This window comes from Phragmites australis, chromosome 19 (genome assembly GCF_958298935.1).
Source record: "Phragmites australis chromosome 19, lpPhrAust1.1, whole genome shotgun sequence".
Classification (NCBI taxonomy): domain Eukaryota; kingdom Viridiplantae; phylum Streptophyta; class Magnoliopsida; order Poales; family Poaceae; genus Phragmites; species Phragmites australis.
The window spans coordinates 562,324-580,224 of record NC_084939.1 but is presented as its reverse complement, the minus strand read 5'-3'; the positions used below and the strand labels follow the sequence as shown (position 1 = coordinate 580,224).

Here is a 17,901-nt window from a genome sequence, read left to right as displayed (position 1 = left end):
CTTTGATTATTAATACACACAAAATTGCTAGAATTCAACACATACAAATGATATTAGTGGATTCACCATGAAAAATACTTTCCTATAATTATATGTTCAATAAACTTTACTAGCTAAGAAATGATTATAAAAAGTAATGTTAAAAATACGTATTGAAGATCATGTCGATGACCCCGACCACAAGTTAGAAAGAACAGAGCTACTGATAGCTTGACCTAGTCATGACGAAGCAATCAAGTTAATGACCTAGCTAGTCATTAAGACCGTGTTGATTGAGATCTGATCTGTAAGAAAGAAAAAAAAAGTCTACAGCCCTCCCTGCCAAGATCCATAATCGATCGGTGCTTCAATATATACCCGCACCCATGCGCGGACACAGCAAAACACTTCCATCCACACTACACCATACCCACAAATTAGTTGATCGAGAGTTGTTAATAGTATTGGGAGCTCAACGCGAGCATGGATCTGGTGACGGGGGCGATGGATAGCCTCGCCCTCAAGCTGCCCAACCTGCTCCAAGATGAGTACAAGCTGCAGAAGGGCGTCAAGGCGCAAGTTGAGTCACTCACAGAGGAGCTGGAGAGCATCCATGCTGCCCTCCGCAAGGTTTCGGAAGTGCCGTGGGACCAGCTCGACGAGCAGGTCAAGATCTGGGCACGACAGGCCAGGGAGGTGTCCTACAACATGGAGGATATCCTCGACACCTTTTTCGTGCGCGTCGAGGGCCGTGAGCCCGCCGACCCGAGCAAGCTGAAACAATTCATGAAGAAGATGCGCAACCTGTTTAGCAAGGTCAAGGGTCACCATGAAATCGCTGGCGCCATCGAAGACATCAACAAGAAACTACAGGAGGTGGCCGAGCGGCGTGCTAGATACAAAGTTGATGAGATCGTAGCCAAGACTGCCGCAACGACATCGACTATTGATCCTCGCCTTGAGGCTATGTACAAAGAAGCTACACAGCTCGTTGGGATCGACAAGTCAAGGGGCGAGATCATATCCATGCTGACGTCGTCCCAAGGAGACGATGCGTCCAACAAGAAGATCATGAAGAAGGTTTCCATTGTTGGAGTTGGAGGATTGGGCAAGACCACTCTTGCCAAAGCATCATATGACAAGCTTAAGTCGCACTACGATTGTGGGGCTTTTGTTTCGGTTGGACGGAATCCTGACTTGGTGAAAGTTTTTAAGGATATTCTCTTTGATCTTGCCAAACACAAGTACGAGAACATTCATAACACAGGAAGAGGTATAGATCTGCTCATCCGTGAACTCCGAGAATTCCTTCAGGACAAAAGGTACCCATCAATTACCCAATACATGTTTATATTAATGAGTGCTTTGTAGTCGCTTGTTCTACAATTATTACATAAATTAGTCCATCATATCAACCCATGTTCCTACACGGGCTAGCAACTATAAAAGATATATGGATAGTAGCTATTCATGAAAAAATGGTTAATTCAAGATTTAGGATTGTAAATCAGAAATCATTCTTTTATATGCAAAATTTTTATTATTTACCAATAGTAATACAAACTCTATAGAAACATACCTTCTTTGACTCTGACTGTTTATGTGATTGCTTTTAGAACTAGATAGAGTATAAAACGATGATGTATTGGCGGGACTACCAAACATGTCATAAACTACACAAAGAAAATGCTAAGCTACATATTGTTCCATATATTGTTTAGCCCATTTGCACTCTTTAAGACTCGCAACTAAATAAGAATTGCTCTCTCTCTCTAGGGGGGGGGGGGGGGTTCTGTGCCTACGGAATTTCCTCTCTTTTCTTTCTAGTCTTTGCCACCTTTTTTATTTCAATGGCCAACATAGATATCCTTCGATTTCCTTGGTGTGTCCATTTTTTTCTCTCTTTTGCTTGCATGCTTACACATCTACTCCGACAACCTGGTGCTCCCTAGGCCCTCTCTTGTGACGACATGCAGACCGCTAGCTTCTCCTATTGAGTCATCCTACTGTTGTTGCTGCTACTTCTTCCCTGACACTATTGGGTGACTTTTGTTCCCTCGATCAGAGCAACCCTACCTCTCGACCATGGCGACATCGACATCAATTAAGTGTACACGTATCTGATTGGATCACCCACTAGACACTATTATGGGCGTGTTTGGTTGCTGCCCTGCCAGGCAACTCCGGCGTCAGGCAGCAGCGCCAGCTGCAGGTGTCCGAAATCGGACGCCTAAGCGTGATGCCTGGCCAGGCAGCTCCGGCTAGGGGAGCAACCAAACAGGCCCATGTGCATGACGTCCCTCTTTTTTTGTTATGAATTCCATTCAAACTCTTCCTTGCATTGTTTCGTTGTTGGACTATGGGTAGTGAACTCCATGTTTGTAATGAAAAAAACAAACAAACAAGAGACAGGCAGGCGAGTCTTGCACCAACAAATCTTAACAGTACAATTTGATGGCTTTGCACACGATTGCATATTACAAAATCTAGTAAGATCCATCAGTCAAGGTTTATTAGGCAAATGAATCAATTACCAGATGTTTTGCTTTTTGTGGGATCTTTTGATATTTTCTTTTTCTTAGCACGTACATCTCATCCTAAGATATGATCACCGCGGAGCTCCTGAAGGAGCCTCGAATCAGTAAACATAAAGATTGCACTATGGTGCAGGTTATACTACAAGTATTCTCCTAGTGTCACCTATGCCACACTACTTCGTGTGATAATTTTTTCCATTGCAAGCATGCATATTTCAGTTTTCAGTTTAGTCAACATAGATAACAGCATGTAGTCAAGTACTTTCCTACATAACATTTTTTAGTTCAACTTTCAGAAAAAAGTATTTTTTATTTTACTGTTAACTATACAGAAGAACAATGCACTTAACAGTTTTTAGCATTAGTTAACAACACAATTAAGATTAAGTCTAGTACTTAAACATTATTAATTAACAACTAAACTTATATGACTAATTACACATTTTTCCTGGAGGCATTATGAACTCGTAACTGATGTTACAATTACTGGTTGTTGATTGCTGACTAGTCAGAAAGATCTTGAACCGCTAGGAAATAGCTTATTTATGGTAGTGTGAGAATGTCTTTGATTGTTATTTTTTATGCTGGATATATAGCTTTAGTAACTCATGGCTCTTGCACTTTCATGTGGATAGGTATTTCATTGTTATTGATGACATATGGGAGCCAAAGTCTTGGGAAACAATCAAATTGGCTCTAGTTGAGAATAACTGCGGAAGTAAAATAATCACAACTACTCGTAAATTTGAAGTTGCCATAGAAGCCGGTGAGGTTTACAAGCTACAGCCACTTTCATATGATAACTCCAAAAAGTTATTCTATACAAGGATATTTGGTGAAGAAAAAAGTCCTGATAACCAACCGGATGAGGTATGCGATAAAATTCTAAAGAAATGTGATGGTATACCATTAGCTATCATCACTATGGCTAGTTTGTTGGTGGGAAAACCAAAGGAAGAATGGTCCGAGCTCTATAGTGCTATTGGTTTTGGAGATAAAAATAGCAAGCATGTAGAAAATACTATGAGGATATTGTCTTTTAGCTACTATGATTTACCTTCACATCTAAGGACATGCTTACTGTATCTAAGTATATATCCAGAAGATTATGTTATTGAGAAAGATTCTTTGATTTCGAAGTGGATAGCTGAAGGTTTTGTCCATGAGAAACAGGAAAAATGGTTATTTGAGGTCGGAGAAGGATACTTCAACGATCTGATAAATAGAAGTATGATCCAGCAGGTAGTGGATAGAGAATGGCATGGCATGGTATATGGTTGCCGTGTTCATGATATGGTTCTTGATCTCATCCGTTTCTTGTCACGTGAAGAAAACTTTGTTGCTATATTAGATAATGTTAAAGGCACAATATCGAAAAGCAATGTACGTAGATTAGCCCATCAAAATAGTATCGCAGAGTACATTACTCCTCAAGCTAAAGATATGGACATGCCACAAGTGAGGTCATATATTGTGTTTAGGTGTGGTATTAATCAACAGGTCCTTTCGAGCTTTAAACTTCTGCGTGTGCTAGCCATAGAAAGTAGCTGTGTTGGTCTTGAGAATCTTGGGAATTTACTTCACTTGAGGTATCTTGGGCTAAGACGTACAAGTATTAGTGAAATCCCGAAACAAATAGAGAATCTGAAGTTTCTGCAGACGCTTGATGTGAGTAGTTCTTCGATAACAGAACTGCCATCAAGTGTCTTCAAGCTAACACAGTTGATGTGCCTACGTTCTGATTCACGGGGAATGAGAGTGCCGGATGGGTTTGGAAAGCTGACATCCCTGGAGGAGCTAAGGGTATATCCTGAACAGTCTAAGATGGAGAGGTTTGTGAAGGATCTGGGCAGCCTGAAACAACTGAGGGTGCTCGATACTCGGTTTTATGTGATGGATGACAGCCTGCAGAAAGATTTGGTGGAGTCTCTACGCAATCTCCACAAGATACAGCATCTTAGTCTGTTTTTCGTACAATCTATCCATGCAGTTGAAGCCACATGGGAAGCACCAGGCTTTGTGCTCCCGAAAGATCTCCGTCATTTGAATTTGATAAACATTGACTTCCCTAGGCTGCCGTCATGCGTTAATCTCTCGTGTCTTCCCAACCTCTCTTGCTTGCATTTGCAAATGAATACTATGGATGATCAGGATCTGGAAAAACTTGGTAGGTTGCCGGAACTCCGTTCTCTCCGTCTGGGTATCGGCTCCGTGCGAGCAATAAGCAATATTAATGCCGGTGATAGATTCTTCCAGAAGCTAAGGGTGTTCCGGCCATCGGCAATGGTCAAGTTTCAGGGTAACGAGGACTCGAGCGTTTCATTTCATATATGGAATGGAAACAGTGATGTGCCCTTTGGCTCCAGAAAAAACGACCACAGCAGCGTGCCCTTTGCCGTGATGCCAAACCTTGAGGTGCTTGAGATTGACGTGTTGCTGCGGGACTTGGATGGCAACATTGGCTTGGAATACCTGCCTTCGCTTAAGGAAGTCGAAGTGCGTATCTGTGCCCAGGATGCGTCTGTTGCGAAGGTGAAAGAAGCGAAGGCTGCGCTGCAGAACGAAATCAAGGCCCATCCCAACTGTCCCTTGCTTCAATTTAGTTATCAATACACAAAGAAACAGGTACGATGATTATTTCGTGGTTCCCATATGATTAATATTTTTCTTTCTCTATTTCTCTCTTAGTACAATTGCGCTGCTAGACCTGAAAACATAGTAAATTTTACAAAACTACAACTATTTGTATAATTGTAATACAAAATTACAACTTTTGAAGTCTATTTTATAAAACTACACCTACTTCGACCCTTGGTAACAATAAACTACAACTTTTTAGCACATGTGTGCTTGACGGATGGGATCAGGCCATTTTATTGTTACTAAGGTTGGAATATGTGTAGTTTTGTGAAATATACTTCAAAAGTTGTAGTTCTGTGTTATAATGGTACAAATAGTTGTAGTTTTGTGAAATTTAATCAGTACAATTTTAATACAAATGATTTTAAATATAGTTTTATTTCCTATACAATTATAATGGTTTTATTCAGTATTTTGTTCAAATATTATGATATTGTGAAATATCAAACCAAAGATTAAAGTTTTTTTATTTTCTTTCTTTAAGTACCGTTGACTATTATTTTTATGACTTGCATTAATATATGCTGAAAAACCAATTTTTTTATTAAAAAATATAAAATGTGGTATTTTTATGAAATTTTGATGGCATATATTCTATGATGTCAACTAAGAAAGAACCAAGTGAGTAGGCGATCTACTTACTTATAAGTTGCAATATCTCAACGGCATGAGGCGGCGGGTGCCTCAAATTAGATTAAAAGGTTGGTTTCGTGAAAGAACCGTGTGCTATCCCTAGAGAGAGTTACGAGTTTAAAAGGAAGCACATGAATCTCATTGCCATACGGTCCCTTGAGATAAGGTACAAACAGTTCGGTGGTTTAAGTATGATCGCTAGCGAAAAGGCTTAGTTTTAGATGTTCAAATGGGTACCTGATATAATCCAATGGTTATTGATTAGTTATTATTTGTGTGAGAGCCGGATGTTTTGCTTTTTTATGAGAATTTCTAGGTTTTTTTAAAAAATAAAAAATATAAAATAGAATATTCCTTCTCTTTATGGACACATGAATACCTGTTTTCCTCTGCTTAAATTAGTCCCTAGCTATTGGCCGTATATTGATCACTGGCCAGTTAGTTACTATATATTTCCTTAATTTAATCCCAATTTTCAGCAGGAAGACGATGATTTACTGAACAAGTTGATCACTGAAGAAGGTGAGGAGGAGGAGCTGGAAGACGGTGATGTACCCACCGAAGAAGAAGGTGAGGAGAGGAGGAAGAGGTCTCGCCGATGATGGTGTCACCAAATTAAGCTTAGCTAGCTCCTGAATCGATTCAAATTTGAATCCAAACTCTGCCTGTATGCTGCATATGTACGTACGTACTCTCTCCGCACCCTCTTCCGTTTCCACCGCATTTTTCTGCTTCTTCTGCAGTAGGCAGCCAATCATGTTCAGTAGCATTGTTAGCTGGATGAACTACTCTGCTTCTCCTGGGTGTTGCAGATCGTGCATGTCAGTCATCGTAATTCTGATGAGCTTTGGAAATTTTAGAGAATCTCAACTAACGGAATATATCTCCACCAAAATAAACATTGACCGTTATATACAAGGGTGTAAGCACACTTTCTCGGACACCGTATGCTTGTCATTAAGCAAATATGCCGTTACACATATCTACATACTTAGCTATATATCTGCCTTGACAAACAAAATTAGTGGCAGTAAACTCATTCCCATCTTACCATGGCATACACGTATGCTCGTAGCTTATTCTAGTTCTATGTGTATGCGATTCCTTTCCGGCTCTACCTGGTCAGGTAGCAAAGTTAAAGAGTACTGAGCTAGCTCTTCAAAATCCCCTCCTACTTTGAGTTGCATCCATTAACCGTAAGACGTACCTGTATGTTGTAGACAGTAAAAGCATGCTCGGTACTCCTGCTAGCTGCATAAACTCTATTTCTGGGCACCACTCGATTCCCTTTTCTGGTCTCTGCATTGTAGCGGCACCGTTACGTGTCCTTCATCAAATTGTTGCAACTTGCAAATAATTCTATGCTTTATACTTTTTAGTGTACTAGAGAACAGAGGCTACAAATTTTGATTCAAATTTTATTATTCTGATTTAGTTAAGAATTACAATTGCTAATTCTGTTCATAGCATTGCCCCCCCCCCCCCCCCCCAAAAAAATTTACAGGTTCTTTAGTTGAACACATAAATCTTAAAAGATTCCATAGTTCGTATATATACCAGGTGTATGAAACATATATTTGGTCTGCTGCCACTAGCATTGGTTTACTTGTTTTGCCATTGTAGATGTATGCACGCGTATATGCATTGATACGTGTGTGTGTGCTTATTCATATAATTAGCCATCCTCATATTTACATTTTTTCACGTGTTCTATATAGGTTGGTATCCTTCTGCAATCATATTGCCAGCTGCAGGACCAATTCTTCTTTCGTCTGCTCAATTCTTGGCTAGATTAGGATGGGAAAACAAGGAAAAATAAAAATATATTTTAGTTGTTTTGTAGCACAAGTGGTTTGTTCCTGCTACCTTATAGTTTATGACAAAAAGAGCAAAAAAAATTCCTAATACTAAAGAAAAATCATGGCTAGGTCTTTTAAGCATTTAGAATTGTGATCAATTCCTGGTTAAATATAAAAACCAAAAAATATATAAACATGTGTTGTTAGGTAGTTTTTAGCAAAAAAAAAATGCATAATTTTTTTTATTTTTAGCATTGAATATATCTTCTGAATATTGTCTCAAGGAAAAAAATAAAAAACTAAAACTACAAAAAACATAATTACTCGTTTCGTAGCATTAGTGGTTTGTTCATGCTACTTTATAGTTTATGACAAAAAGAGCAAAAGAAAAATCCTAATACTAAAGAAAAATCATGGCTAGGTTCTTTTAAGCATTTAGAATTGTGAGTGATCAATTCCTGGTTAAATATAAAAACCAAAAAGAAATATAAATATGTGTTGTTAGGTTTTTTTAGCAAAAAAGAAAAAATGCATAAAAAATTATTTTCTTTTTAGCATTGAATATGTCTTCTGATAATTGTCTCAAGGAAAAATAGAAAAAAACTACAAAAAACTAAAACTACAAAAATATCTTAATTTTTGTCTTTTTGTTGGGGTGGGTGGGTGGGTAACTCCGCCTATGCTATTGTAAGGTAACACTTATTGTTGCATAGCCGGTCCCAAACCCGGAAAAAGGAGGAGGGACCAACTAGATACTAGTGTGGGCTGTGATGCTTCAACACTTTAATGTTCATGTTCTTTTAGAATTGTGTTTTTCGTTCATTCTTTCATAACCAATACACTTATGTTTCAACACTGCTGCATAATAGCAATGGTATGTATAGATAATGTATGGTATGTCCAATATGCTTCAAATCCTATAAAATGCTATGCAGTATGATGTGTCAAAAAAGGTTCTTTCTGCAACTAAACTTCATGTATCATCAAATTTATTCAGGCATATGTTTTTTTTCTAGTGCCTGTCTTGATGCTTTGGTTCTAGAGAGTGATAAAACTCAAAATTGAAAAAGGTGTGTATCGAATGCTCAACCTAATAGAGCAGCGAGACAAAAAGTGTTTGGTCCGAGCCAAAAAGAGCAAGTCGAAGAGGTACGTACCGATTAGGCTCTGTTCACATGGTCTTCCATTCAATCTTGAATCTATCCCCCAATTTGTTCTAACCGAATTCCCAATTCGATCCAAATCAGGTCTCATCGATGCGCAATAGAAATAAATTTTATGTAACGATGCTGCAGATGCATCATCGTACAGCACCATATGGATAGCTATCACTTATCTTTAACGTGGATGTTAAAGCGGTGGTGAGATTCACTCAACGTTAATCATATGTGTCTAAGTAATAAGCATGTATGATAATTTTTCATTTGAGTGAGATTCATCGTTTTAAGATCTACGTTGAGAACAAGTGACGTTCATCTATCTGGTGTTACATGAGGATGTATCTCTAGTATTGCTGTATAGAATTTATTTTCATGGGCAATGATGATGTCACTGGACCAGAAGAGGAGGAGGAGGAGCCGACCCCGCCCCGGTGCTACCTAGCTATTGAATCTATTCAATTCTAATAATACGTACTCTCCACTGCCCCTTCGCCATTTTGATTTACTGTCCATTGTGTTTTCTACTTCTTCTTCAGCTGGTCCAGTAATCTCTTCGGATGTTGCCCGGTTTGCATGCATGAAGCATTAAACTCCGTTTGTGGCCGGTCCAGTCCAGTAATGTAACACTGTTAAATAGGAGTCTTGATGGACTCTGTTTCTGGGCAACAGTCAGCTCTGTTTTTGTTCTCTGGATATCTGTTGTTTTGGCTCGATAGTTCCTACCTTTGATTTGTATACATCATTTGCTATAGTTTGTCACTGCGATGATTCTGCACTATGGAATAGACCATTTGCAACGACATAAATCGTTGCAATAGATATTAGATAATGTGTGGCGCAGGGTTAATCTCATGTTGCTCAATGTCTATGGAAGCAGCCTTGGCGGGGGTGCCACGGACGACTTACTGCCGGTCCTGGCTACGCGCAGCCACATCGTCTTCGACGGGTTCCACCTTTCCACTGCGCTCGTGGAGGCTTGGCGAACATGTAAGTGGAACCCTCTTTCACCTCACGCCATTTGCCCGCTAGGTGTTTGTTGAATTGCTCATGAGGTTCTGTCAGGTTTTCAGCTGCGCGTGTGGGCGTCTTCCTGCCGGGCCGTGGACGTCAGCGCCGTGGCATAAGATGGTGAGCGTGTCCGTATCGCTCGGTTTCACCTCTGGCTCCAACTGCGGCATCGCGACTGCAGTCTCTGGCATTGTCAAGCTCAGGCATGCCATGATCGCCAACAACCCCATGGAATGCAGCAAGAACCGGACAACCATTGTCGTTGTGCAACTGCGAGAGTGGTTGGTGCTAATAGAAGATCCGCATGGAGGAAAGGAAGGGATACTATATTTCGGTGATGCTGAATTTCAACTGAAGAGACTGCAAATGATGTTATAGAAATCTGATGCAATCTATGGTGCTGTGATGCTTTGAAATTGAATTATCTTGTTCCATTGGTTCTATATTTTCATGTTGCCAGTGATGCCACAAACCACCTATACGAATTATCTTGTGATACACTTGGATTATCCTGATGCAGACACATTTATATGCAACCTGATGCCTTCTTCTTTGGTAGCATGTGCAATGGTCTAGTTCTAAGGCCAAACTGTCATTTTGTTTTGTCTAGCTCTGAGGCCAAACTGGTTGATGCATGCTTTGTCAAGTGATATTATTCTGTCAAGATCTGATGGCTCATGGCTGATGCCAAGTTATACAGCACGGAGGTTCATCAGTTCTTGAAGAAGCATGTAGAGAATAGTCTGAAGAGTTCAGTGCTAGGGTGTGAAATGAAACAACCATTGTTTGTTCAGTTCATTGTTATTTTTATCCTGTTATGCTAACTCATGTAACCATTTCAGCATTGCAATCATGTAAACATCAATGTATTTCATCGATTGAACCAGACATCAGGAACGATTCAAATTCCTTTTTGCAACACAGGAATCATGCAGAAATTAAGATGCTACTTGACTTCTCTCACAATTCACAACACAAGATTTCTAATACCGGAAGCGCACACCCCGATTGCATTTCATTTATAGCGTCCGATGATCAGTTCAGCATTAGAGCTGCAAATTTTTGCAAAGCTAAGTTGCAATGAATACGAGATGAAGCAAGCAGGACGCAGGAAGCGCCGATGAAATTGACGCAGAGTATGTGCTCGTCGTCGTCGAGCGGCTGGAAGGTGCTCTTGTTGAAGGGGCCGAGCGGGTGCTTGACCAGGTGGCAAGGGGGATCGAAATGGCAGAACATGGAGGACGGAGGGAGAACGGCGCAGCGATGGGCTGCTGGCGGCGGCGCAATGTGCTTGCAGACTAGGGCATGGCAGACATTAGATACGCTTTGCACAAAGTCCAAGCTATCCCTAACGGCAAAGCTGAAACTAATCTAAAATTACATAAGAATTACTAAAATGCCCTTTGACATCAATGGCCAGATTTAATGAATACTACTGCCATAGGCTAAGTAGTATGGGAAGGAAATTGTATGAGACCCGCTCTCAGGTAACCCGCGTGAGACCTCCATCCGCGTCGTTTACGCCGCGATCGGATGGCGCGCTCGTGCGCCGGCGCGCGCGTGGGCAGACGCGTGTCGAGCAGCGGCACGGAGGACCCGTCCTTATACAATTTCCTTCCAGTAGTATGGGGCACAATAAAGATGTTCATTAAAGGAGTGTTTGCCGTCTTCCAAGGTAACATAGATTTGGAACATATTCACTTGCCATTTGTGGAGAAAGCTGTTCAGTCTTATATTATTGACATTTTTTTGTATATCTGTACTTGTCATATTTACAAGAATCTGCTCCTTCCGCAGACTTGGATTTCTCATTTCTTGAGAGAACCATATCCTCTGGACAAGAGAGGAGAATTAGATGACACAGCAGCTTTCAAGAACTTCAAGAAGTGAGTCTCATTCTTCCCAAGGACATGATTCTTCATGTGATTGTTGCATTAAATCTTGTTTATCATTTATCAACTGTGCAGATGGGGAAATATAGAATTCCCTCTACCATTTGGAAGAGTACTCAGTCCTACAGAAAGTTTTATCCATGAACTATATGAGAAGGTATAGACATCTCTATTACACTTTTGAATATTAATCTTCTTCTTTTTTTTAAGTATGGATTACATATAAGCATTTAGGTTTGTGCATACATGTATGTAGGAATGCCTGCAACGCTCTATATTTTGTTGAGTTATATTAACATGATATTTTCATTGTTTCAGACAAGTGCCTCTCTGAAGTTCGCAGTTTTGAACCCAAAGGGACGCATCTGGACAATGGTTGCTGGAGGTGGTGCTAGTGTCATATATGCTGATACAGTAAGCTTGGATTCCTATCTTATTTTAAATTTATACTTGGGAAGTTTTTCACGTTGGTTCCTGTTACATTATTCACCTAAATTAGGCTGGCATATGAAATTAATTTTTTCGGCACATCGTGTGTTGAATATGGCAATGTAATCCATTTTTGACACATCGTTCGTTGAATACGGTGCTACAGTACCATATTTGGCACACTGTGTGCCGAATATAGCATTTTCGGAGTACGGTGTACCAAAAGTCATTTTTTTGGTAAATAAAGTGTCGAATACGAATGCTAAAATTATAAATACGACGATATATTGTCTTTTTCGGTAAATACGGTCATGTATATTATCTAATTTTAGATTTTTGCCGCACGGATACAGAATTGCAGTACAACTGTAACGTACAATATCTGAAAAGGGCAGGTGTCCTTCCATGAAAAACTACCTAAAGATAGTGGTCGTCACTGTTGTTCGATTCCATATCTCCATCGGTCAAGTCTTCTTATTTGTAACTATATTATTGGATAGTTATATAAATGTCTTTATTCAACAGTAGCAATTGCCATCGCTATTTATGTAGGGCCCCGTAAGCACAAGTTGTTTACCTTCCGGACATGGAGCGTCGTTGCAGTTCGATTGAACCATATCCATCGGTCAAGTCTTCGCTTTGTTCTAGCCACTAAAAGCAGCCACAGTGTGTGATTTTCGTCGGTCCCAGAAAGAATATTCCGATTGGAGGATCTTTTCATGCATCCTTTATTCCTGGGCTGGGTCCGCTAACAAGTTGTGGATCACGGGCGAACGGGAAGACCAGCCTGGTGGCGTGGTCCCCCACGCATTAGCTGTGAGCGCAAAATACTCCTCCGTATTGCGAGTGCCCCCACGCATTAATGACCGTGTTGATTAAGATCTGAGCTGCAAGAAATAAAACAGAAAGAAAGTCTACAACCCTCCCTGCCAAGATCCAAAATCGATCGGTGCTTCAATATATACCCGCACCCACGCGCGGACACAAGTAAGAACTACTTCCATCCACACTACATCATACCCACAAATTAGCTGATTCAGTTGTTAACAGTCTTTGGGAGCTCAACGCGAGCATGGATCTGGTCACGGGGGCGATGGGCAGCCTCGCCTCCAAGCTGCTCCAGCTGCTCCAAGATGAGTACAAGCTGCAGAAGGACGTCAAGGAGGAAGTTGAATCTCTCTTAGAGGAGCTTGAGAGCATCCATGCCGTCCTCCGCAAGGTGGCGGAAGTGCCGTGGGACCAGCTCGACAAGCATGTTAAGGACTGGGCACGACTGGCCAGGGAGGCATCCTACGACATGGAGGATGACCTCGACACCATCCTTGTGCGCGTCGAGGGTCGTGAGCCCGCTGACCTAAGCAAGCTGAAACGAGCCATGAAAAAGATGATCAACCTGTTCAGCAAGGGCAAGGCTCGCCACGACATTGCCGACACAATCGAACACATCAAGAAGCAACTCCAGAAGGTGGCCGAGAGGCATGCCAGGTACAAAGTTGATGAGATTGTGGTGACGGGGGTGATGGGCAGCCTCGCCCCTAAGCAGCTCCAGCAACTCCAAGATGAGTACAAGCTGCAGAAGGGCGTCAAGGCGCAAGTCAAGTCTCTCTTAGAGGAGCTGGAGAGAATCCATGCCACCCTCCGCAAGGTGTCGGAAGTGCCGTCGGACCAGCTTGACGAGCTGGTCAAGGTCTGGGCACGAGAGGCCAGGGAGGCGTCCTACGACATGGAGGATGTCCTCGACACCTTCCTCATGCGCGTCGAGGGCCGTGAGCCCACTGACCCGAGCAAGCTGAAACGAGCCATGAAGAAGATGGGCAACCTGTTCAGCAAGAGCAAGGCTAGCCATGAAATGGCTGGCGCCATCGAAGACATCATGAAGAAACTACAGGAGGTGGCCGAGCGGTGTGCTCAGTACAAAGTCGATGAGATTGTGGCCAAGACTGCCGCAACAATATCGACTATTGATCCTCGCCTTGAGGCTATGTACAAAGAAGCTACACAGCTCGTTGGGATCGACAAGTCAAGGGGCCAGATCATATCCATGCTGGACGATGTGTCCAACAAGAAGATCATGAAGATGGTTTCCATTGTTGGAGTTGGAGGATTGGGCAAGACCACTCTTGCCAAAGCATCATATGACAAGCTTAAGTCACACTACGATTGCGGGGCTTTTGTTTCGGTTGGAAAGGATCCTGACTTGGTGAAAGTTTTCAAGAACATTCTCTTTGCTCTTGACAAACACAAGTACGAGAACATCCATAACACAGGAAGAGGTATAGATCTGCTCATCCGCGAACTCCAAGAATTCCTCGAGGACAAAAGGTACCCATCAATTACCCAAAACATGTTTATATTAATGAGTGCTTTTTAGTTGCGCTGGTTCTACAATTAGTACATAAATTAGTCCATCAACCCATGTGCCTGCACCAGCTAGCAACTATAAAAGATATATGGGTAGTAGATATTCATGAAAAAAAATGGTTAATTCAAGATTTAGGATTGTAAATCAGAAATCATTCTTTTATATGCAAACTTTTTATGATTTACCAATACAAATACAAACTCTATGGAAACATGCCTTTTTGACTATGACTGTTTATACGATTGCTTTTAGAACTAGCTAGAGTATAAAATGGATGGTGATGTATTGGCGGGAACAAATCTTAACAGTACAATTTGATGGCTTTGCACATGATTGCATATTACAAAGTCTAGTAAGATCCAACGGTCAAGGTTTATTAGGCAGATGAATTAATTACCAGATGTTTTGCTTTTTTGTGAGATCTTTTAATATTTTCTTTTTCTTAGCACATCTCATCGTAAGATATGATCACCGTGGAGCTCCTGGAGGAGCCTCCAATCAATAAATATAAAGATTGCACTATGGTGCAGGTTATACTACAAGTATCTTCCTTGTGTCACTTATGCCGACTACTTCGTGTGATAATTTTTTTCCATTGCAAGCATACATATTTCAGTTTTCAGTTTAGTCAACATATATAACAGCATGTAGTCAAGTAGTTTGCTAGATAACATTTTTTTTAGTTCAACTTTCAGAAGAAAGTGTTTTTTATTTTACTGTTAACTATACAGAAGAACAATGCACTTAACAGTTTTTAGCATTAGTTTACAACACAATTAAGATTAAGTCTAGTACTTAAACATTATTAATTAACAACTAAACTTAGATGGCTAATTACACATTTTTCCTGGAGGCATTATGAACTCGTAACTGATGTTACAATTACTGGTTGTTGATTGCTGACTAGTCAGAAAGATTTTGAACCGCCAGGAAATAGCTTATTTATGTTAGTGTGAGCATGTCTTTGATTGTTATTTTTTATGCTGGATAGCTTTAGTAACTCGTGGCTCTTGCACTTTCATGTGGATAGGTATTTCATTGTTATTGATGATATACGGGAGCCAAAGTCTTGGGAAACAATCAAATTGGCTCTAGTTGAGAATAACCGCGGAAGTAGAATAATCACAACTACTCGTAATTTTAAAGTTGCCATAGAAGCCGGTGAGGTTTACAAGCTACAACCACTTTCATATGGTAACTCCAAAAAGTTATTCTATACAAGGATATTTAGAGAAGAAAAAAGTCATGATAACCAACCGGATGAGGTATGTGATAAAATTATAGAGAAATGTGATGGTATACCATTAGCTATCATCACTATGGCTAGTTTGTTGGTGGGAAAATCAAAGGAAGAATGGTCCGAGCTCTATAGTGCTATTGGTTTTGGAGATAAAAATAGCAAGCATGTAGAAAATACTATGAGGATATTGTCTTTTAGCTACTATGATTTACCTTCACATCTGAGGACATGCTTACTGTATCTAAGTGCATATCCAGAAGATTTCATTATTAAGAAAGATTCTTTGATATGGAAGTGGATAGCTGAAGGTTTTGTCCATGAGAGAGAAGGAAGACGGTTATTTGAGGTTGGAGAAGGATACTTCAATGATCTGATAAATAGAAGCATGATCCAAACGGTGGAGATTGATTGGAATGGCATAGTATATGGTTGCCGTGTTCATGATATGGTTCTTCATTTCATCCGTATCCTGTCACATGAAGTAAACTTTGTTGCTATATTAGATGATGTTGAAGGCACAATATTAAAAAGCAATGCACGTAGGTTAGCCTACCAAAATGGTATCGTAAAGCACATTACTCTTCAGGCCAACCAAAATGGTATCGTTAAGCACATTACTCATCAGGCCAACGATATGGCCATACCAAAATTGAGGTCACTTAATTCCATTGGGTGTCCTAAGGACACGATACCTCCACTTTCCAGCTTTAGTGTTTTGCGTGTACTGGCTTTAGAAAATTTTGGATCTATGAGAGGTTACAATCTTGAGCATCTTGGAAAATTACTTCATCTGAGGTTTCTCGGGCTAAGAAATTCATTTGTTCGTAAGCTCCCAGAAGAAATAGGGAATCTAAAGTATTTGCAGACACTGGAATTGGAGGGAAGTGGCATGGAAGAACTACCGGCGAGCATGGGTCTGCTTACACAGTTGAAGTGCCTGAATGCTGACTGGAAGACGAGAGTGCCCGATTGGATTGGGAAGCTCACGTCCCTGGAACAGTTGGTGATGTACCCTGGTGGTGGCGACGATGAGTACTCCGCAAGGTGGTTTGTGAAGGAGCTGGGAAACCTGACAGAGCTAAGGGTGCTACGTTTTGTAATAAAAGTACAAGACGAGGGGCAGATGAGAGATTTGCTGGAGTCTCTATCCAATCTGCGCAAGATCGAGGTTATACATTTTGATTACCATGGTGTGCAGTTAAATAGCGGTATTGTGTTGGAACCTGCAGGCTTCGTCCTTTCTCGACATCTTCGTTCCTTGGAACTGCGCTGGTTAGAATTCTCAAGGCTGCCAGCGTGGATTAGTCCTCAATATCTTCCCAACCTCTGCCGCTTATGGCTCATGGTGTTTGATATGGAAGAGCAGGATCTGGAAATCCTTGGGAGATTCCCATGCCTCCGCTCTCTCGACATGGTGATTGTGAACTCTAGACAAGGAGAGATTATTACTTCTGGCGGTGGTGCATTCCGGGATTTGAAATTCTGCAGTATCACTAAGCCGCTGAAGTTTGTACAGGGAACTATGCCAAGGCTTCAAGTCCTTGATTTTCATTTCAATGTGCGGCTCCTAAGGGATGCCAACCACGATTTCAATTTTGACTTCGGCTTGGGAAACCTCCCTTCGATTCAGCAAGTCATCGTTCAAAGCAACTGTCTGGCTGCCTTTCCTGAGGAGGTGAAGAAAGCGGAGGATGCCCTTAGCGACGCAATCGAGCGTCATCCTAACCATCCCACCCTTGAAATCAGCTTATTTGGGCAAGGAATGAAGGCAATGGATGCAGATCTGAGGACCATGACTCGAAAATAGAAGAGGTATCGACTAAATTATCCTTAATGCCTCTCTCTCTCCACCAAATTTTCCTTAATTCTTCCTTTCCCCGTTTCAGACAGACGACGATGGGCCGGACAAGATATCAAATTCTGCCAAAGAAAAAGGGGCGGAGGTATCACCGACGGAGAAGGGGAGCACACTTGTTAAATTACTCAACTGATTCAATCATAAAAATCTGCCGGCCTCGAGACGTCCCATCCACTTGTCCATTCCGACCCTGTTGATAGTGAAAATACCTTTGGTTTTCATTGTGACGGTTGAACGTTGAGCCAATTCGTGTCAGTTTACGACATGTAAGGTAGTGTTTGGTTGGAGAGCGATGTAAGATGGGATGATTTTATTCATGTATTTAGGGATGGGATGGGATGGTCCGGAATCAGATGTTTGTTTG

The 17,901-nt window shown here is 41.1% G+C and overlaps 2 protein-coding genes across 19 annotated transcripts; both read left to right on the top strand.

The window, feature by feature from the left end:
- The first annotated feature begins 264 nt into the window (after positions 1 to 264).
- On the top strand, positions 265 to 10,314 carry LOC133900578 (disease resistance protein RGA5-like). 16 transcript variants are annotated; one of them, XR_009906561.1, is made up of 7 exons: positions 265 to 1,301; positions 3,152 to 5,141; positions 6,269 to 6,473; positions 7,508 to 8,737; positions 8,836 to 8,949; positions 9,626 to 9,735; positions 9,819 to 10,314. XR_009906561.1 is itself a non-coding variant. In XM_062341765.1 (3 exons), exons 1-3 carry the CDS (start codon positions 463 to 465, stop codon positions 6,389 to 6,391), a joined length of 2,952 nt encoding a protein of 983 aa, XP_062197749.1. In that variant the 5' UTR covers positions 265 to 462; the 3' UTR covers positions 6,392 to 7,501. The 16 variants fall into 16 exon arrangements, 1 of the variants encoding a protein (XP_062197749.1); XR_009906559.1 differs by having other exon boundaries at positions 9,811 to 10,314; XR_009906560.1 differs by having other exon boundaries at positions 8,836 to 9,219.
- A 2,535-nt stretch (positions 10,315 to 12,849) lies between these two features.
- On the top strand, positions 12,850 to 17,698 carry LOC133900010 (disease resistance protein RGA5-like). Of its 3 annotated transcripts, XM_062341075.1 has the most exons (4): positions 12,850 to 13,064; positions 13,128 to 14,399; positions 15,470 to 17,491; positions 17,566 to 17,698. In XM_062341075.1, the coding sequence occupies exons 2-3, from the start codon at positions 13,150 to 13,152 to the stop codon at positions 17,484 to 17,486; spliced, it is 3,267 nt and encodes a 1,088-aa protein (XP_062197059.1). In that variant the 5' UTR covers positions 12,850 to 13,064; positions 13,128 to 13,149; the 3' UTR covers positions 17,487 to 17,491; positions 17,566 to 17,698. The 3 variants fall into 3 exon arrangements, with proteins under 3 accessions (XP_062197059.1, XP_062197060.1, XP_062197058.1); XM_062341076.1 differs by having other exon boundaries at positions 12,850 to 14,399; positions 17,570 to 17,698; XM_062341074.1 differs by having other exon boundaries at positions 12,850 to 14,399.
- Positions 17,699 to 17,901: the final 203 nt, after the last annotated feature.